This window comes from Gopherus flavomarginatus, chromosome 1 (assembly GCF_025201925.1).
Source record: "Gopherus flavomarginatus isolate rGopFla2 chromosome 1, rGopFla2.mat.asm, whole genome shotgun sequence".
In the NCBI taxonomy this organism is placed as follows: Eukaryota; Metazoa; Chordata; order Testudines; family Testudinidae; genus Gopherus; species Gopherus flavomarginatus.
The window spans coordinates 158576718-158598909 of NC_066617.1; the positions used below are offsets into that span (position 1 = coordinate 158576718).

A 22192-nucleotide genomic window follows, 5' to 3' on the forward strand; every position below is an offset into this window, starting at 1 on the left:
GTCGGATATGTGTTTTCTGTATCTGGACAATTGGCTTATCCGAGGAGACTCCGAGACACAAGTCACTCAGCATGTGGGCATCATCAAGGACCTATTCACACATCTAGGCCTGATGATCACTATAGAAACATCCACTCTGGTTCCCACGCAAAGGTTAGACTTCCTAGAAGTTATCCTGGGCTCCGACCTAGCTGGAGCCCACTTACCACAGCCGCAGTTTCAGGTGATGGCAACAATCATCCGAGGTCTGCAGACTTTCCCAATGACCTCGGCTCGCACTTGTCTCGGTCTCCTGGGTCCCATGGCTGCCTGCAAGTTTGTAACCAAACATGCCAAGCTCCGCCTCTGTCCTCTCCAAGTTTGGCTCAAATCGGTGTACCGCCCGGACAGGGACCCAATGGTCACGATAGTCACCATTCCCTCGAGCACCCTAGGCTCCCTAGAATGGTGGCTAACTCCCTCCCTGGTGTGGGCAGGGATGCCGTTCCCCGCCCCAGCCCTCACTGTCCCTGATGATGGATGCGTCATCTCTTGGCTCGGATGCTCACCTTGGTCACCTTCGAGCTTAAGGCCTTTGGTCTTCTCAGGAGCTGGCGTTCCACATCAATGTCCAAAAATAAGAGCAGTCCGCCTGGCGTGCCAGGGGTTCCAGCAGCAGCTGCGAGGCCATGGTGTCTCAATGTTTACAGCCAACACAACGGCCATGTGCTACATAAACAACCAGGGAGGGACATGGTCCTCCTCCTTTTGTCAGGAGGCCATCCATCTCTGGGACTTTTTCAGAGCCCACTCGATAAATCTTGTAGTGTCCTTTCTCCCAGGCATTCGGAACGCCTTAGCGCTTTAACTCAGCAGGTCTTTCCTGTCTCACGAGTGGTCGTTCTGCCCCGATGTGATGCATTCTGTTGCCAGAAGTGGGGATTTTTCCCCACATAGACCTGTTCGCTTACCGCGAGAACAGGAAATGTCCGAGGTTCTGCTCCTTCCAAGGTCTCTCCCTGGGATCGATCTCGGATGCTTTCCTCATGCCGTGGAAGGGCCAACTCCTTTATGCCTTCCCACCATTCACCCTGGCTCATTGGGTCCTGCTCAAACTTTGCAGAGGCAGGGCGCGCATCATCATGATCACTCCAGCGTGGTCCAGGCAGCACTGATACACCACGTCGCTCGACCTGTCAATAGCCAACCCAATTACCCTGCCACTCCACCAAGACCTCATAACTCAGGACCATGGCAGGCTTCGCCACCTGGACCTGCAGTCTCTTCACCTCACGGTGTGGCTGCTGCGTAACTAAACCGGGGTAGCAGGAAGCCTTCCACCTGGTCAACGTACCTGGCTGAGTGGTAGCGTTTCTCCTACAGGTGCGAAACGCTTGATCTTACTCCTACTGAGGTCTCCATCCCCTCTGTTTTGGACTGCCTTCTGGCCTACAACAGCAGGGCCTAGCAGTGTCATCACTGAGGGTACACTTGGCAGCCATCTCTACCTTCCACCCAGGCTAAGGTGGTCGTTCCGTGTTCTCATACTCTATGGTTTCAAGGTTCCTCAAGGGCTTGGAGCGCTTACACCCTCAAGTACGCCGGCCAGCCCTAACCTGGGACCCCAACCTGGTTTTAACCAGACTTACGTCTCCCCCATTCGAGCCGTTAGCGACCCACTCGCTGCTATACCTGTCTTGGAAGACAGCTTTCCTCGTAGCCATTACATCGGCCAGACGAGTCTCCGAGCTCAGGGCTCTTACAGTGGTTCCGCTGTACACTATGTTCACAAAGACAAGGTGCAGTTACAACCACACCCGGCTTTCCTCCCTAAGGTGGTTTTGGCCTTTCATGTTAACCACACTCAACGCAATGGGGGCAACAATTGCACTCCCTGGACGTCTGTAGAGCGCTCGCATTTATATTCAGCGGACAAAACCATTTCGCAAAACGCCCCAACTCTCGGTCGCAGTAGCAGACCAAAGGAAAGGCCTACCTGTTTCCTCTCAGAGGATCTCATCTTGGGTGATGACATGCACCCGCACTTGTTATGATTTGGCTCACATTTCCCCAAGCCACATCACCGTGCATTCTACCAGGACTCAGACTTCATCTGCCGCTTTGCTGGCTCATGTACCTACCCACGAGATCTATCGTGCAGCTCCATGGTCCTTGGTCCATACTCTTGCTTCGCATTATGCTCTGGTTCAACAGTCAAGAGATGCTGCAGCCTCTCAGCAGTTTACATTCTGCCACATTTCACTCCGACCCCACCGCCTACATAAGGCTTGGGAATCACCTAACTGGAATGGATATGAGCAAGCACTCGAAGAAGAAAAGACGGTTACTCACCTTTGTAACTGTTGTTCTTCGAGATGTGTTGCTCATATTCATTCCAAACCCACCCTCCTTCCCCTCTGTCGGAGTAGCCGGCAAGAAGGAACTGAAGGGTGGCTGGGTCTGCAGGGGTATATATCCAGCGCCATAGCGGCGCCACTCCAGGGGGGCGACCAGCTGACCCACCAAGTGTTGCTAGGGTAAAAATATTCCGAAGAACGTGCACGCGGCGCGCACACACCTAACTGGAATGGATATGAGCAAAACATCTGGAAGAACAACAGTTACAAAGGTGAGTAACCGTCTTTACCACACTTTCAGTTTAGCAAATTTAGAAACAAGTTCCTCCAAGTCAATGCTGCGAGCAATGTCATGTTCTGCTGACAAGGTAGGTAGCCCAACAAGTCTTTGTTGCAACATTGATGTTCACATGTATGTTTTTATCAACTTGAGCTTCGAGAAGCTTCGCTCACCACTGGCCACATAAACTGAGAGAGTCAAGAGGATGCGAAGAGCAATAACTGTTTTGGGGACACTATCCGTCAGTTTATTTGTGCATAGGAAGTTCAATATATCCTGCAGTGATGCACTCTTTTGGACTTGTCATGCAATAGCTTGCAATTCATTGCACAAGTCAAAGGCATCAATATCTTTGGATTCACCATGTTGCAAAGCTTGCTCCAGATTCAAGCAATCTTCCATAATTTGCTTTGGTGTTGTATTTTGCAAACTGTAAACATCATATAGGAAGCCAAATACCGAACTAATTTGCTGCATCAATGTGAATCTTTCTTCAGCTGAATGTATTGCTGTGTCAATGACTGCAAATTAATAGTTCACTTTGAATTTTTCTTTCAGATTATAAATAGGTTCGTCATCTGCTTCATATGTGAACTGCTTACTCTTTTTTCTAATACGGGATTGGATCTGGTTCAAAAAGTGCCGGTACATCTAACTCCTCCACAAGTTCACCTGCATCTACCAATGTTTTCTCAAAGTCTGCATCACTTCTGCGGCCTACAATAAACTTCTTGGTTTCTCCAAGTTCATTAATGGCGTCACTTATGTTGAATTCTTTCGCCTGAAGTTGTTTGCTAGTCATGTTGATCTCAAACAATATATCATACCACACAACAAGAGAAACAAGAAACTTGAAACTAGAAATAGCTTTTGCAAGATCCTTTGCATCAATTCGTGACCTATTGCCAGATGATCCTGTTAGAGTAGTGTCATCACAGATCTCTATCAGAGCATCATAGATGTCACCAAGCTGATAGCAAAGAGGTTTCAAGGCATCAATTCGACTTTCCCATCTTGTTTCATTCAGTGGTTTAACTGTGAGATTAGATATGTGGTGTATTAGAACTTCCTAGCGATGTGTAGAAGCTGAGAACTACACATAAACACATTGAACTAAATCAAAGAAGGCAGTTGCCTCCAAGCAACACTTTGCAGCATCATTAACAACCAAATTCAATGAATGTGCACTGCAAGGAATGAAAAAGGCTCATGAATTAATATCCAGAATTGGTCGTTGGACACCATTTTCTTTCCCTTTCATATATTGCTCCCATTATTGTACCCTTGACCACACAAGTTTTCTATAGGCAGTGACATCTCTTCTAACTGGTGAAGAATAGTTTCTGTCATACCAGCTCCAGTTGTCTCCATAAGTGACACAAATCCCAAGAAGTGTTCCTTTATGCATACTGATTCAGTCTCATTCTCTGTCTCTGAAGTAGGCCTATCCACAAACCTAATGATTATGGTCATTTGTTCAATGTGGCCTGCATCTGGTGCACAATCTAGAATGATTGAAAAGTATTTTGCAGCACAAGCAGATGCTAGGATTTTTTGTTTGATGGCATTGGATAGAAGCTGAATAAGCTCATTCTGTATGTCTTTCCCTAGGTGACGTAAACATCGAGTAAGAGATCAGGATGACCTCTCCTGAAAATTATGGAATGTTGATTGTAATCAGAAATACACCCTTTCTGGTCACCTACACTTCCTTCCTTCATTCTTTCATATCAAAATCTACTACATTTTATTCTACCTTTATAATATTGAATTATTTTCATTAATAAAATTTATAAAATTAGAATGGCAGATACTCGGTCATACTGGGGTATCGGGTTATATGAGGAAGGGAAGCAGACTGGGTTTGGTCAGTGGGGGTTCAGGTTTGGCTGGGGAGTGCAAGGGGAGCAGACCAGGTTTGGGTGTGGAAGGGCATGGCGGACGGGGTAGGATTCAAAGAGCCGCAAGGTGAAATGGGCGCTCTCCTCTCCAGTCCCTGGCATGCAGCAGTGCGCCAAGTCTGTGCAATTGCAACAGGGCAATGGGAGTGTGTCACCAGTCCGTCCTGCACCCGGGCTGAGGAGTTGAATGCTGGGCTCTTGCTCTGGCAGGGGGGTAAGGGGCAGGCAGAACTGTGAGGCAGAGAGTGTGCGGCCCTCACACCAAAGCAGGGTTGGGAGGGTAGAAAGCTGGGGCACAGGGAGGTGAGTTAAAGCAGCTTAGCCGCCCCTCCACACAAGAGAGCCCACAGAGCTGTCAGCCTTGGCCTTCCTCCCTTCTCTTCCCAGGGAGCAGAGCCTCTGCCCTGGAAAACCTGCAGCCTGCTCTCCAAGGAGCATGCCATGTGCAAGCTGGCCCCAGCTGCACCGCTCTGACAGCACAGCTCAGCCCCAGCAGGGGAGGAGGTGTCTTACACACCCCCATTGTCTTACACACTCCCACCCCCAAGCTGCTCCACTCTTCTTCTAGCTGCTGCTGTGCAATCTACTACAAGACAGAGGAGGAGCTAGTACTGTAATAATGTATCTACCAACACAGCAATCTGTACAATGAATGATTCACAACCAAAGGACTTCACATGGCAGGAGTCAGAGAGCAACTGGAACTTCGCTGGCTTTCTAAATGGCAGGAGCCAGGAGTCGGAGAGCAACTCACTGGGAGCGTGGTTCTTATCACCTTCTCCTCCCTATAGTCTGCGATCTAACCAAAGGACTTTGCTGGCTTTCTAAATGGCAGTAGTTGGAGAGCAATCAGGGCCGGCGCTTCCACTTAGGTGACCTAGGTGGCCGCCTAGGGCATCAGGATTTGGGGGGGTGGAAATTCAGCGGTGGGTCCTTCACTCCTCCGGGACCCACGGCCGAAGTGTCCCGAAGACCAGGAGCGTGGAAGGACCCCCCGCCGCAGAATTGCTGCCAACAATCAGGCGCGCGGAAGGACCCCCACCTAGGGCACCAAAAACCCTGACGCCGCTCCTGAGAGCAATTCATTAGGAGCATGATTCTTATCACCTCCCTATAGTCTGTGATCTAACCAAAGGACTTCCCTAATCACTGCCTTTGTAAATAGCAGGAGAGCAATTCATTGGTTGCGTAGTTCTTACCGACTTCCTCCCTATAGTCTGCGATCTGCAGCCTGAGCCTGCATCTATTTTTAGGCACCGGCTTTTCAGCGCCCCCCAGATCTCGGCGCCCTAGACGGCTGCCTAACTTGCCTAGTGCTTCCACCGGCCCTGCCACCACTCAATGCCCCATTTTCTACATCGGTCTCCAGGGAAACCACAAGCTACTCAAGGCTTGCCATGTGCCTGTGTTTTGGGTGGTGGCTCCTACTCTTACAGCTACTACTGGCTAAAAAAAGGAGCTTGTTTCTTATATTTTTCAAGAATGATGGACAGTGGCTATGCCCATCAGCGTCAATGAGGCTTTTATGGGCTAAATTCCTCCCTGGAATAACTCAGTTGCTGTAAATGGTCATCCAAGATGAAGATGCCTGAAATCAGAGTGCAGTCAGTGGTGCCAGCGCAGCCCCTCTGTGACATCTGCAACCCCTTTCAATAAGCTTCATACGCACTGCTGTGCATGGACTGACCCAGGAGCAAACTCATCCCACCATGGGTCTAGAAGCCAGGTAAAGCCTTAGGCTGGAGTCTGAGCTTATCTACAAAAAGAACAGGAGTACTTGTGGCACCTTAGAGACTAACAAATTTATTTGAGCATGAGCTTTCATGGGATACAGCCCACTTCATTGTATGCATAGACTGGAGTCTGGAAGGTGCCACAAGTACTCCTGTTCTTTTTGGGGATACAGACTAACACAGTTGCTACTCTGAAACCTGAGCTTATCTACAGTCCCGTAAATCTTGGTCTTTGCAACAAAAAGTGTAGGGTGGTGATACCCATGCAAGTGATATAAACTGGGGGTGGGGCAGAGTATCACCCACAGAAAGGGTCTAAAAATTAGTGGAAAAATAAAAAGCAGTGCAAGGTTCACCAGCTCGCCAGGGACCCCCTATTGCCAGCTACAGACAGCGCGGCCCGGTGGTACCCCCAGCCCCAGGGAACCCCCGCACCACACATAATACATTGGCTAGGTTTATGTCACACAGGTCATGGGCTTCAAATCCCCAACTTCCAGAGACCTCTGTGCCAGTCTCTGCTTCACCCTAGGGGCTGTGGGACTCTGCAGCGGGCAGCCAGCGGGGCACTGCAGGGTTCCAGGGACAGGCTCCTGGGGGGGGGGCCGAGGGCAGCGAAGGGCTGGGGTGGGGGGGCCGTTTTCCCTGTGGGAGCTCCCGCCCGGGCGCACCCCGCAGCAGCAGCCGGGCGAGCATGTCAGCGGCGGGGTGACGCATGTGGCGGCGCGCGGGAACCCGCCTAGCGCATGAGGAGCCCGTAGCGCGCGCGCGCGCTAGTGCGCGTGCAGGTCCGCGGCGGCGGCGGTGGGGGCGGGTAGAGCCGCCCGCGCGCCGTGTGGGGCACCACGTGCCGCGAGCCCAGCGACGCGAGGGGGCGGGGCGATCCAGCGCGGCTCGGGCCTAGCGGGGCGGCGGGATGGAGCCGCAGGAGGAAGTCGGGGCTGCGGGGGGCGGCGGCGCGGGGCTGCTGGAGCTGGAGCTGTCGCGGCGCGGGGCGGGCGAGGCGGGCGCGGTGGCGGCCGAGCTGGAGGCGCGGCGCAGCGGCGAGACGCGGCGGCTGGTGCTGTCGCGGCGGCTGTCGGGCCCGCTGCCCGCGGGGCTGGCGCGCTGGTTCCCGGCGCTGGAGGTGCTGGACGTGAGCGGCACCGGGCTGGCGGCGCTGGGGGCCGAGCTGCTGGAGCTGCCGCGGCTCCGCACCCTGCTGGCCAAGAACAACCGGCTGGGCGGGCCCGGCGCGCTGCCCAAGGGGCTGGGGCAGGCCCCGCTCGCCCGCTCCCTGCGCGTCCTCAACCTCAGCGGCAACCGCTTCGCCGAGCTGCCCGCCGCGCTGCTGGGCCTGCGGGGGCTGCAGAGCCTCAGCCTGGGCGGCAACCGGCTGCACAGCATCCCGCCCGAGATCCAGGCCCTCAGCAGGTGAGAGCCGGGCCGCTGCCGGAGAGCCCCGGGCCGCGCTGGCGGAGCCCGGCAGGCCCCCGAGGGGCAGCGAGGATCCCCGGCCCCGTTTCGGCTGGGGAATCTCAAGCGCAGGGAGGAGAACACAGGTTCGCTGGTCGGGCCCTGTGCGGCCCTGCACGTTGCCACTGCGAGCTCCTGCCCCTGAGGAGGTGGCGAGGCTAGGGCAGAAGGTGCCCCTAGAAAGGCCCAGCTGCCCTCCCCTTTAACACGTCAGCCTGGCCAAGGTGTCCCATAGGGCCTGTCAACTGTTGGGAACAGGCCACGTCCACCTTGATTGAATTGGCCTCGTTAGCGCTGACCCCCCTTTCCCCCCAAACTTGGTAAGGCAACTCCCATCTTTTCCTGTGCTCTGTATTTATACTTGTCTTGGATTTTCATGCCATGTATCTGATGAAGTGGGCTGTAACCCATGAAAGCTTATGCCCAAATAAATTTGTTAGTATCTAGGGTGCCAAAAAAACTCCTTTTTTTGTTTTTGTTTTTTTCTGATACAGACTAACATGGCTACCCCTCTGTAACCTGTTGTGACAGTAAGGCTGCTTGTGGTTTTCATATGAGTTAAGATGGTCAGGGTAAACGCCTACGTGGCCCCAGAGTCTCTACCTTATGTGATAGTGACAAACAGCCTTAATGCCTTCACTTGGATTTTACCTCGTTAGGTAACTTAAGAACACACCTATTTTTTTTCTAGTGAAGTTGTGTCCTGAGAGTATGTCTAGGCTATGGGAAAAGATGTGGTTTTAATTGATTAGCTCGTTTGAGCTAGCCCACCCCATTTGAAATACTTGTAACGTAATCTAATTGCATCAGACAATTTAACACTCGTACACCCCTGTTAGCTGGTAAATGCTGAATCTAGGAGACAGCTTGAGGTAGCTGTTTAAAAAATGCACTTTCTGTACTATAGAGTATTCTAACTAGATAGACAAAATTGAGTGTTTTTTAGTGCTCTATCAGGTTACGTGCTACAGTTGTCCAGTCTTGGATGTTAAACGTTATGGGTTTCTAGTTAATACTTGAGGTTATTTTTCCAGTTTTAATCAAACCTCTGATGATTTAGCCAGTCTGGTGTTGTTTCTTGGACTGAGAAAGTAGTGAGTAATGATTAAGTTTTTTAATTGGGGAAGAGAGGTTATCCCATTAAAAATAGTTGGTGTGGGAATATCCATCTGACGTGCAATGTCTCCCTCACTAACATACCACGTTTTCACTTTAATATAGAGCTTTAAGTAGCATATTTTTTTTTCTTCTCCTTTCCTCCCATCTTATCTGACTTTAGGCTATAATAATAGCTTCATACGTGCAGCCAAAGAACATAAGAACGGCCATACTGGGTCAGGTCAATGGTCCCTCTAGCCCAGTATCCTGTCTTCCGACAGTGGCCAATGCCAGGTGCTTCAGAGGAAATGAACAGAACAGGCAATCCTCAAGTGATCCATCCGCATCAGGGAACTGACTGTTTATTTTTTGCAACATCCACTAACCTCCAAAGAAGAGAAGCAGACATTAAGCATAGCTTGGTATAAGGGAAAGAATTTCTGAGCTCTGCTCTTGACTAAGCTACTCAGAGGGATCTAGATCTTCTGTCAGAAGCTTGATCTGTTTACCTTATGCTGGATAGGCTGCTGATGTCCCTGGGCAAGGTTCAGGAAGATGTAATGTAAGTATAGTGAATCATGTGGAAACCCTGTGTCCTCTTACTGGAGTCTTCAATGTGCTTCAGAGTTTGAACCTATGTACACTTAAGCAGTGACCACTTATTCAAAAACAAGAACCCAGATGTCTGAGAAGAGTATATGTGTAGGAGAGTGGGGAGAGAAGTGTCAAATCACCTGTAGGTCTTGTCTGTCTAAATTGGTACAGAAACTGCTTTAGTTAAAACAGTGCAACTTCCTTGTGTGGTATTGTGTGGTATTTTGGTTTTAAGAGTGCCTTATACTGATTTCATATAAATAAAATCTTTAAGGCACTCTTAAACCAAACAACGACACAAGGGAGTTGCACTGAATTAATTAAATTGATTTCTGTACTAGCTTAGGGCTTGTCTACACCGGCACTTTACAGCACTGCAAATTTCTCGCTCAGGGGTGTGAACACACCCCCCCCACCTGAGTGCTGCAAGTTTCGGCACTGTAAAGTGCCATTGTAGACAGTGCACCAGCGGTGGGAGCCATTCCCCTCGTGGAGGTGGGTTTTTGTATCATTGGGAGTGCAGTGACTACACAGCCATGTTAAAGTGCTGCCACGACAGCACTTTAACGTTGCTAGTGAAGACGTGCCCTTAGGTTACATTGGTACAACTTTCTTACCTTGACAAGGCCTAAATTTTCCCCCATGTCTCTAGTCCTCTGTATACTCAGCCCTAATTCTCATTTGGTGAACTGCTGTATAATTTGGCCATTGAGGTGACTAGGGGCATGTTCTCAACCTATTCAAGATCCTGTGCTAGTTTCAGACTACAATGTCAGTTGTGCCTACACTGTGCAATAGAGCTTGGGTTGCTGCAGATTTTAGTTTAACAGTCAAGAGTAGCTTATGCTTTGTTAGTGGTGATTCAGTGGGGCCCAGCACAGAAGCTCACTAGAAGCCTAGAATATCAGGCTCCAATTCGAAAAGCCAGTGCTGGTCCATGTACCAATAAGTGAAAATGCTGTTCTGTAGCTGTGGAGCTTCACTATTAACAGATACCCAAGTGTGTTTTTGCCTTAGAAAAACAGCTTATTGGTCACAATACAGCAAAAGGTAACTTCATCTAGTGTAGGCCAAGCCTAATAAATATACTCACAGCTTCCCAAGCTATCTGTAAAGTTAAAAGTAATCAGGCCTGTGCCCTCTCTTGCTACTTCAATGTGTAAAGAGAACCTGGATGATAGTATGCACCCCTCAAAAGCATTTCTGACTGTTATATTAGAAATAAAGTATGTTCTCAGAGAGTCTTTGAAGAAGCAATAAGGGCATAACACAGCTACAAAGAAAGTAAACGTCTAGTGCATGCCAGCAAGGTCCATGCTGGCCGGTTAGTGTGCGACACACAGGTATGGATTAGTACAGGGATCAGCAACCTTTGGCCCGCTACCCGCCAGGGTAAGTACCCTGGTGGACCAGGCCAATTTTTTTTACCTGCCGCATCCGTAGGTTCGGCTGATCATGGCTCCCTCTGGCTACGGTTCACTGCTCCAGGCCAATGGGGGCTGCGGGAAGCGACATGGGCTGGTGCTGGCCGCCACTTCCCGCTGCCCCCATTGGCCTGGAGCGGCCGAACCTGCAGATGCGGCAGGTAAACAGACTGACCCGTCCCATCAGAGTGCTTACCCTGACGGGCCGCGGGCCAAAGGTTGCCGATCCCTGGATTAGTATTTACCCCACACTTTTATGTACGCTAATGTACTGTGTGGGCAGCCTGCGCAAAGAGGTAAGTTTTAAGTTTCCTCACCTTGACTTGTTCAGTTGAGTTATGAAAACATTCCCAATCCACTTTGGGAGGGATAGCTCAGTGGTTTGAGCATTGGTCTGCTAAACCCAGGGTTGTGAGTCCAGCCCTTGAGGGGGCCACTTAGGGATCTGGGGCAAAATCAGTACTTGGTCCTGCTAGCGAAGGCAGAGGGCTGGACTTGATGACCTTTCAAGGTCCCTTCCAGTTCTATGAGATAGGTATATCTCACTCTTAAGTCCTCTGTCGAAAACAACAGACTTGATATCAGTAGTGCTGAGAGAGAGAAATAAGCAGACAAACTAACCTTTCAGACATGCTTCTTTGGATTTATGCTCTCTTTTCACTATTCTTTTCCTCACAGGTCACTTTAAACTGTGTTAGCTGTTTCTGATATGTATTGCCCAATTTTGCTGTTTAACTTCTTTCCACAAACCATTATATGGGAGTAAAATAAAAGAAACATGCTCTCTTGCTGCTAGTAATTCATAGTTCTTTATATTACTCATTTGATGCACCCTGGAGGAGCCATTATTTGCAAACTGGCATGTGTAATATAACTTAACAGTGCCTCTCTTCTAGTGGAGGCAGAGATAATATTTGGGGCTTGCATACATGTGAAAATTCAACTGGAATAAGGTAGGATAAGAATTTAGAGTGTATTAAATATTCTGAAAAATTACATATGTGGATGCTCTTATTCCACAATAAGAGTGTCTTATTCCAAATTAGCTTAAACCACTTCAGATAAGGCAATTTATTCTGGAATAAGAGCACCCACATATGCAGTTACTCCAGAATAGCTATTCCTGACTGACTGCCCTTGTATAGTAACCATTAGTGTGGGGCAGTGCTACTGTGGTTCTGATATATACACCTGCAATCGGAGTAAGCTTCTTCACAGATGAGTTTCAAAAAAATGGGGCTCAGTCTTTGTAATGCTACTCAGACTTGTCTCAAAGTCATTACATGAAAGGATCTCAGTGGAAATTGTTAACAGCTTAAGTAAACATAGCAGTTGGCATCTTGATTTTTGCTGTTAGGAACTTGAGTATTCTATTCTTGCAGTTGTACCGGTCTTTGGGTAGTTTAGTTCCTCTTCAGTGGAGTTACTCCAGATCTGCATCAGTGCAAATGAAAGGGGAATCATTGTGTTTCAAACCAATTGGATATCAAGAACACTTAAACTAAACTGGTTCTCATCCACTTTCTTAACTTCATTATTTTCATGCAGCAGTTATTGTTGTCTTTCGTACTCCTGATTAACACACAACTGTTGAAGCAGTGAGAGTGTGTGAAAGGCTCAAATGAATGTAGCTGGGTCCTACAGAGCAGTCTGCTGAGTAGAGCAATCACCAAAATTATTCACCAATTCACATCAGGGTGGTTACAGCTGAAAAAAACTGTTGGTTTTTTTTTAAAGGCTGAAATATTTTGTTTTGACGTTGTGTTTAGAAATGAAATGTCACTTTCTTTGACCCAAAGAGGGTTTTTGTTTTGCTTCTCATTTTAGCAAGGAAAAAACCAAAATAATTCAGTGTTTGGTTTGAAATGAAACAAAAAATTTTTCTGGATTTTTCAGTTTGGCTGCCAAACTGAAAAATCAGTTACTCATTTAGCTCTGCTATAGAGCAGAGTTTCTCAAACAGGGATCGCCGCTTGTGTAGAAAGAGCCCCTGGCAGGCCGGGCCGGTGTGTTTACCTGCCCCGTCCGCAGGTCCGGCCGATCACAGCTCCCACTGGCTGCGGATCACTGCTCTGGGCCAATGGGAGTTGGTGGAAGCAGCGCCAGTATGTCCCTTGGCCTGTGACACTTCCAGCAGCCAAGTGCTAAGTGTGTGGGTAGACTTGCAACTGGAGCTGTGGTAAAGATACGATGTTAGAGGCAACCCACTAGAATTACTTTCTTCAAACATTTTGCCAATAATTTCAGGAGACTGATCTTAAATTTGTTGCGTCTCAGCATCTGCTGTGTTGTTCTCTGTAGAAATGACAAATCATAGAAAGTGGTGGGGATAAATGTATTATCAGATTAAACTCTTACTTCCTCGCTCCACTTGCAGACCGGATGGGGAAACTTCTTGTTAAAATTTGTTTTAGGGAAATTTTGATCTCATACCTGAATTTAAAGTTCTGGGGAGATCTTTCCACTGCCAGCTGTTAAGTTTTATGCTAGTCAGCATCTTTGGGCAGTGGGGACAGGCATCATTAGTTGTAAAGAAAGGATAGATCCAAATGTTGGAGCACTTCTACGCTGGGAAACTAAATGTTAAAGAGCATGGCCCTGAGGTGGTATGGTAATTAACAGGATGTTAAACGTGAGTTAGTACTCAGCGGAGAAAGGAACTGTTGTGTTTATCATAAATCAGTCAGAAATTACTAGGCAGCAGGTTTAAAAAAAGAAACGATATAGTTCTTCACACAAGGCACAGTTAACCTGTGAAACTCTTTGCCAGAGGATGTTGTGAAGGCCAAGACCTATAACAAGGTTAAAAAAAGAACTACATAAGTTGATGGAGGATAGTTCATCAATGGGCTATTAGCCAGGATGGGCAGGGATGGTGTCCCTAGCCTCTGTTGGCCAGAAGCTGGGAATAGACGACAGGATGGATCACTTGATGATTACCTGTTCTGTTCATTCCCTCTGGGGCACCTGGCATGGGCCACTGTCAAGAAAGCAGGATACTGGGCTAGATGGACCTTTGGTCTGACCCAGTATGGCCATTCTTATGTTTTTAATAACTTTTTCAGTAGTGTATCCTTAAAAGGGTGGAGAATCCCATGCTGTAGCTGAGATCAGTGTAGGGAGGGTTAGAACAATAATTTGAGCCCAAGGTGTACATGCAAAAAAAATTAGATCCATGTGATGTTGTAAATATCTGATTATTTTTGAGATGAAGCTCCAGAACCCCTCAGTCAAGTGACCCCAAATTTGGATGCTAATCCTATTCCACACAGCAGATTTCAATACCATCTAAGATGCAATGTGGATTTTGGTGCACTTAGAGAGTCAACTAAGCTGTAAGTGACACTCAACATTAACTGTAGAAGAGCTGCTCCACTATCATCTTATTATGGTCATTGATAATGAGTCAACTTTCTCTTCCTATGGTATGTCTTAAGAAAAATTGTTTTATCTACAGTGCAAGCTGTAAATCTCTCGTAAACAAAATGAGACCAAGCGCTAAGTGAAACTGCAGAAATGAGATTAACCAAGTAATGAAGTCGTCTTCTCTTTCAGTTTAGAGTTTTTGTACCTTGGAGGGAATTTCATTACTTCAATCCCACCTGAGTTAGCAAACCTGCCTTCTCTAAGTTACCTAGTGCTGTCTGACAACAAGATCCAGAGTATTCCTCCTCAGCTGGCACAGTGAGTATATCCAACTAATTTGCTGTCTTCAGCCACCAGCCAATGCTCAAACCTCTTTATTCTGCAAGTGTAGATAAGAGTACCTGGGAAGATCTGGTTGCTCTTTAGTTCTTAATCACAGGTTAGGTCTGCAGGGGGCGATTCTCAGCGCCAGGCAATGCAAGGAGGACTTGTAAATTCAAAATATTGTGAAAGTGAATGTCCATTTTAGGATTTCGTATAGCAGCCATCACTGTAACATCTAAGCACGGACACAGGAAGTGTGAAAGTTGAAATGCCAATAGCAAAAATAAATGCCATGCTATACGTTTTTCATCATGTTGTGCTCAGCTTCCTTTGCCTTCTACCCAAAATCTTTTCCTGGTTTTATTTGCATGATACTCTTGTATAGCGTCTCATTCAAGGATATCAGAATGTTTAAAACATTCACTAAGGTTCACAACACACCTCTGAATGTAAGATTTGTTTTATCTACTACAAAATAGAAAAAAATCTACATGGTAGTTCGATAGAAAATAAAGACTACCCTGTGCAATTGAATCTCCAAGCTAAGGTGATAAAAGCGTGGGGGTTTCCAAGTTGGAATTTCATCAGGATAGTAGGGTTTAGCATTACTACTCTTGACATGGGATCTCTGATATCAGGTGTTCATAACCTTAGTTTTGTTTCATTTGAAAGATGATTCTTCTGGCAGTACGATGTCCTTATGCAGTATGAGGAATATTGGTTTGGTGCTGACAGAGGGAAGAGCTCTACATACAAAAATATGTCTCCCAGTCACTCACCTGCTCTGACCTTGCTTAGCTCTTGAGCTCTGACAGGATCTGAGCATGCGGTGATGCAGGTGCAGACAATGAAAGCATGGGGTTTGCCAGAGTTGGCTAACTGGTAGTGTGATCATCTTTAATTTTTGAGTGAGAACCAGTGACCTATTCAGAGCATTGTGTGGAGCCTTTTGCGTACATACCCTTGGTGCAAGGAAACATCCCTCTAAAAAGCATCTTTTTGTGTAGCACTATTTAGTTCCATACTAGTTTTTTAGGGTGGGTTGGCAGACACATTTAAGACCCTGCTTATTTCTTTAACATGCATTGAGGAGCTGAGCCAAGTTCTGCATAGGCTAATCTGTGTGCTAGACCAGCAGCTCTGTTAGCATGGCTGTGTGCTTAAAGGAAAAAGCCAAAGGAAACAAGCTAGTGAGAGAGGTAGTAAATGAGTGGTGCTTTGTAATGCTTGTTCCTCTTAGACTGTCTTCCTCTTGATTTTTCAGGTTGCATTCCCTACGTTCCCTTAGCCTTCACAACAACCTGCTGACATACCTCCCCCGGGAGATCCTCAACCTGGTTCACCTGGAAGAGCTGAGTTTGCGAGGGAACCCACTGGTTGTTCGCTTTGTCCGTGATCTGACTTATAATCCCCCAAGTCTCCTGGAACTAGCTGGACGCACCATGAAAACCCGCAACATTCCCTATGCTTCCAGTGATCTCCCAGGGAATCTTGTCAGATATTTGAGCCTTGCCAGCAACTGCCCCAATCCTAAGTGCGGAGGTAAGTTAGCTGCTCTCTGCTCCCTGTTCTTACCTGGCGGCTTTTCTATTTCTTTCTAACCTAGCTCTTCTTTTAGTAGCTTAATTGCATGTGTTGTCATATCAGTCAGTTCCTGCTGTGAGCATTTCAGTAGCCCCAGGTATTGTCTTCCTCAAGGGACTGTCACTGCATCTTAACTTGGGCTGTCTCTACCCTAAGCAAGAAAGTCCCTGCAAGGTCATTGATTGCTTAAAATCTTAGCACTGGTTTGCAAACACTGCACAGGAGCACTGTTTTTGATAGAACTGTGTTAGCTGGTACGCAAAATGCACTTTTAGAACTATGCGGCTGTACCAGCATGTTCTGGGATTTCAGAAGCGTTGAGCACAACTGTCACATGTAACCTGTATGCAAGGGGTTTTACAGGCATTATACAAGACTGGGGAGTTCCAAGTAACACTTTGCAAGGGATTTATTCTAATTCAAATGGTCTATTTCTTAGTCTGTTCCTTAACTGCCACTTCGGTCATGGTTCTGTCTGCTTCTTACCACTTAGTATGATAGCTTCAAAACAAGGAGTGGATGGAGGATGGAGAGGCCATAGATTGGGTTGCGTTGAGTGGGAGAGGAATTTATTTCCTTGCATTTTACACATCTTGGACAATGAAAATAGATCGATTGGTTTCACTTTATCATGAACTAGCAGTGTGCTGCTACAAATGCTGCAGAGGCATAGTTAACTCAGAGGCAGCTACAATTCAAAAAAAAAAAAAAAAATCCACAAGTACACCTCTAGCAGCATTTCTGAAAATGCCTGCGTCTGAATAAGAACAATCTCCCTGCAGTAGTAGGAGAACATAACTGTGTCTTACGGCTTTGTTCTGTTCTTTTCTTATGGAAAATAGCATCCAAGTTCAGCATGGTAACTTCAGTCAAGCAGAAGAGAAATGGGGTTTTGAGGGAGAGAGCTTTTATTTATATACACACACTATTGATAACTGTTAGAAGGGGCCTGGTAGACTGGAAAATACAGCGGGTAAATGGATTTAACATTTAAAGACATGTTTGACAGTCCCCAGCATGACGTTCCCACTTAATTCTTAGAGAATTTTCCTTTTCTGTGGAATGAATTGGCCATTGTTTCTCTCTTCAAATAGTACTTTTCCCTTCTGTAACTCTTTCACCTGGGTGTAACAAGTACTTTAGAAACACAAATTCTCTCAAACCCCCGGGAGGTAACTAAGTATTATCTCCATTTTACAGGTGGAAAAACTAAGCATTTAAGTCCCTTGAGTTGTAAGGCCACACAATGAATCGGGGACAGAGCTGGGAATAGAACACAGGTGTCCTGACTTTCGGTGCCCCACTTCCAGCCACTTCAGCAACTACTTAGCAAACACTCTCCTAGGATGAGAAAATTGTTGGCAAAATTAGGCAAACTGCTACTTTCTCTGAAAAAATCCAATAAATGTGTTACTAGAAGCTGCACATAAACTGATCCTTTCAGTTTCCCCTTCAGCACACAGATACGCTCCTCCCCACCAAAAATTTCTTATTTCCCTAACTTTTGCTATTTGAATTCATCTCTAAGATGAGGCCAGGTGCATTAGAAATCATGGCTGGCTTGCTCATTTCTGTAGAGCATGCAGGTTTCAAACCGCTGAGTCATTGTTCTAAAAACTGCCTTGCTTTCCTTCCCCTTGCAGGTGTCTACTTTGACAGCTGTGTCCGACAAATCAAGTTTGTTGACTTCTGTGGGAAGTACCGCCTGCCGCTGATGCACTATCTGTGCTCCCCAGAATGCTCCTCCCCCTGCAGCTCCGCCTCTCAGAGCTCCACTTCCCAAAGCGAGTCTGATTCAGAGGATGAAGCCATTGTTGCTGCACACAGGATGCAGAAAGTTCTTCTTGGATAAAAGGGAGTGGTGGACTAGAAAAGAAACTGTCACTAAAGCAATAATGGAAATGCAGAGCCGGAGGCTCTTCCGTGAGGGGCTCATTAGAGACAGTCCTGTAAGCGGCAGCACATCTGAGCAAATCTGGAATTGCTTGGTATGATCCTGCTTAGAAGAACTAACTCAATGCCTTGCCTACATGGGGATGTGGTGGGGCTAGAGTTATCACTAAACTACCATGGAGATCTGTGTAAAGGGAATCGGGGAGAGCAGACCTGCCATGTCTGGGAAACCTGTCTAAAGGGGTTTTTGATAGCATGACACTTCAGTACTGTGATTGGCTTTAGCACCATATGGAGCAAAGAAGACTGATCTTGTTGTGGGGTATTATGCTGCGGTAAATCAGCGAGAATGTAACTCTGCTATTCTGGGTATATGGTCTCCAATGCTGTATTTATCAGCAAATCTTTCTCGTGTCATCTTCAACACTGTGCTCTCCTACTTGATTTCCGCTTACATATTTACATACTCCCCCCCAAAAATTAAAATTGTTTTTGTTGGGGAGGGATTTTTTGAAGATCTGAGTACTGTCTTCCTTTGCTCCAGACTTAGGGTCGTCATCTACTGTAGATGTTAGTTTATTACAGCACTAGTATTGAGCCAGTTTGGTATTTATCTCCTTTTTTATACTAGGCTGCTGTTAGTGTCTCCTTCTGACTCATCTTTATCTCCTCTTTGCAACTGGTGCATCCGTGTCCATGCAAAGCATCTCACTGAGCCTTGCCACCAGTATAGATCTACAGCCGTATGCCCCTGTCTAAAGGACCAAGTGCATTGCCCTCCACTGTACTTTAAACTCATCTGGCCCCAGTGGAGCAAATGTGTGCCTAAGCTTGTGTAAATTCCATAGTGCCTCTCACTCGATCTTTCTGTTGTCCTCTTATTGAGGATAGCTTTTCACTTTTTACAATATAACTTTGCATATTGGAGGCCACTCACTAAGGCTGTCATTGCCTACATTAGGCGTTAAGCAAAATCTCTGTGTGAGAATCTTATTCCACGGTGTCAGCAACTTGTGCCTTGAAAAAGCTCACTACTTTCGTTCAGCTGAAATACAAATTGAGGAACATTGCAGAGCACTATTCTTCCTCCTCTTTCCCCCCATCCCAGTATGAAAAGAGAAGCTGGTAGGTGGAAGTGGAAGGGAAGCTACTTTGAGCATGTTGTGTGGGAGCCAAATTGGTGTTGAAGGCTGTTGTATGTTTTAGTTTTGCATTCACTCTTGTTCATGCATTCCTTTGCATTGTTCAGATAACGTAGCCACTTACCTTAAACTGTATTTAAAGGGAAACTGCAGAGATTAGATATAATTCTGTAGCTAAATATTTAATACATATATCTTTTAAAGAGTTAATGAAATTGACAGGTATTTCCATCTCTTTGCCAAGGAGAGCTGATGGTGAGTTTCTGAGTGCAGGTAGTTAATGTGAACAGTGGGATCACGTTTTTTTTTAAAAAAAAAAGCAAAAATATCTACTTGATGTGAAGCAGTTTATACAGTTGCCAATTCTTTTATGTATCTCTCTGTTCAGTAAGAGGCTAGACTTTCAGAAGTCAATAAGGAATATCTGAATGAGTTCTGCAGTTGCCAAATGCAATTTCTCATGGACTTCTGTCCTGCTCACTGTCTGCTTTTAAAATCTTTGAATGAATTGTATGGGGACGAATTGACCTCTTTTTGTTCCTTACTCCTGTTGGCAGTAATGAATGGAAGGGATTTAATCCACTGAGTAATGAAACTTAATCCCTACAATGCATCTTTGTTACCCAGTTCAAATAACTGTTTTTAGTGCATTTTATTCACACCAGGGAGATTATTTTTCCCCTTCTGCTTGAATAGTTCCAAGATACTTCAAATAGACTTCTTCAGGGTGCACTCTAATACAGGAATAACTCCATCTTGGAAATCTCTCTGATTGTTTTGTTTTTCTGAAGAGAGCATTGGTGATTTTGTACTGAACACTATAGGATTAAAGGGCTTTAATTCAGTCCTCTTGTGGAATTTTATCATGAGCAGTGTGTTACTTTACAAAGTCTTAAAGGTGCCTTATGGTTTATAAAAGTATATTTTGCTAAAAATGTATGAATATAGAATATTTCTAACAGTATTTCATTATGACCTGTAAACTGATTGTAACACCTAAGTGAAAAATGTTCTTTCTGAAAACTGTCTCTGTCCATTATTTGGTAATATCTCAATTCTAGTGTGGTGAGAAATGGAGGATTCCATCACCAGAGTCATAGAAATTGAAGATTTTCTCTTTCCCCATTCTGTATAGGATTAGAAAGTAGAACAGTCTCCTGGAGGAAGTAGTAACACTCTTGCCCCTTGGGTCAAGTAAAATTATACTGTAGGCAGGATTGTGTATATTTTATGAAAGTCATTGTAGAATTTTGCTGCAGAATCTAGATTTTAAAAAAATCTTGACTTAATGGTTCTACAGATAAATGTGAAAACACAACCTGATTGTAAACAGAGTGGGTAGTTTTCCTGAATCTGCCAGCAGCCTGAAACAGTAGTGCTAAGAGGTGTGAACTGCCCTATTTATCTCAATGGGGCACTAATGCTGAAACCAAAAGGTGACAATTTAAATATCAACATAGCTTTCTGCTTCACTGTTGATCATTTTAGAAACTTTCAGTAAACCTGCTTATCCTACAATCCTAAACTGCCTCCTAGGTGCCAGTAGCTTCAGCTACCTCCCTCTTGCCACAGCCTCCAGCTTTTGCACTGCAGTTAGCAATTGTCAGTACAAAAATCTGTCCCATATTGGAAAATGGGACAATGTAAAACACGAGCTTCTTTTGAGTGTATTCAATTTCATGTTTAATTATAAACCTCAGTATTTTAATTTAAATGGAGCTGCTGCAGACTTTCTCAAGTGCTGCAGATTCTACAAAACTTGTCCACTGCACATAGGTCCAGATTACTGTAGTTTGGGGGGCTTTGGGCTGTCTTCTGCCACCAGCAGTCTTCTGCTATAGTAGAAGAAAGACTAAATCTGGCTTCATGCTGTACCTGATTACAAGGCAGCAGGCATATCTCCCTGACCCCGTTGCTTGTCTTTCTGGGAGCATGCCCCATAGCCCTCTTAACTTTTATCCTGGCTATCACCACTTATGCTTTGAGGGCTTTGTATGTGATCCTTAACTGAAATGAGTTAGATGACTGCCTGAAGCTGATAAATGTTGAGCAAACCAAATGACAATTTACCTGCTATTACAGAATTGCCAAGACTACATGGCATTTCTCATGTAGGTGAACTGGAAACACTTCCTATACAGACATGAATTTTCCCCCATTCCCTCACTGGGGAGGTATACACTCCCCCACCCCGAACTTTCCCAAACCCCTCCAGTTACATGTTGCCAATTCAGTCAATTGGAAATTTGAATTGAAATTGAAACATTAATACACCCTTTAAAAGCATGTACAGTCTATGCAGGGCCCTCCCAAATTCACAGTCCATTTTGGTCTATTTCATGGTCACAGGATTTTAAAAATTGTCAATTTCATGACTTCAGCTATTTAAATCTGAAATTTCACAGTGTTGTAAGTGTCAGTCCTGATCCAAAAAGGAGTGTGAGTGGGGGGAGGGGTGTCACAAGGCTACTGTACTGGAGTTGTGGTACTGCTACCCTTACTTCTGCACTGCTGCTGGCAGCGGCACTGCCTTGGAGCTGGCTGCTGGAGACCAGTGGCTGCTGACTGGAAGCCCAGCTCTGAAGGCAGAGCCACCGCCAGCAGCCGTGCAGAAGTAAAGGTGCATGCTATGGTATTGCCACCTTTACTTCTGCACGGCTGCTGGCGGGGGGCTGCCTTCAGAGCTGGGACCATGGCCAACAGCAGCTGCTCTGCAATGGCCCAGCCCTGAAAGCAGCACAGGAGTAAAGATGGCAATACTGTGACCCTCCTAACATAACCTTGTGACCCAACCTCCCCTGAAACTCCCTTTTGGGTCAGGACCCCCAAGTTGAGAAATGTTGGTCTTCCCCATGAAATCTCTATAGTATAAGGCAGGGGTAGACAATCTATGGCACACATGCCAAAGGCGGCATGCACGGTGATTTTCAGTGGCACTTACACTGCTTGGCTCCTGGCCACTGGTCCAGGGGGCTCTGCATTTTAATTTTAATTTTAAATGAAGCTTCTTAAACAGTTTTAAAACTTTATTTACTTTACATATAACAATGGTTTAGTTATGT

The 22192-nt window shown here is 46.1% G+C and overlaps 1 protein-coding gene and 1 pseudogene across 1 annotated transcript; one reads left to right on the plus strand and one right to left on the minus strand.

The window, feature by feature from the left end:
* Positions 1-3003: 3003 nt before the first annotated feature.
* On the minus strand, positions 3004-6967 carry LOC127043145 (uncharacterized; annotated as a pseudogene).
* Positions 6968-7166: 199 nt separating this feature from the next.
* LRRC58 (leucine rich repeat containing 58) lies at positions 7167-19433 on the plus strand. The gene is made up of 4 exons (XM_050936961.1): positions 7167-7663; positions 14377-14505; positions 15776-16053; positions 17739-19433. Exons 1-4 carry the CDS (start codon positions 7167-7169, stop codon positions 17945-17947), a joined length of 1113 nt encoding a protein of 370 aa, XP_050792918.1. The 3' UTR covers positions 17948-19433.
* The last annotated feature ends 2759 nt before the right edge of the window (positions 19434-22192 follow it).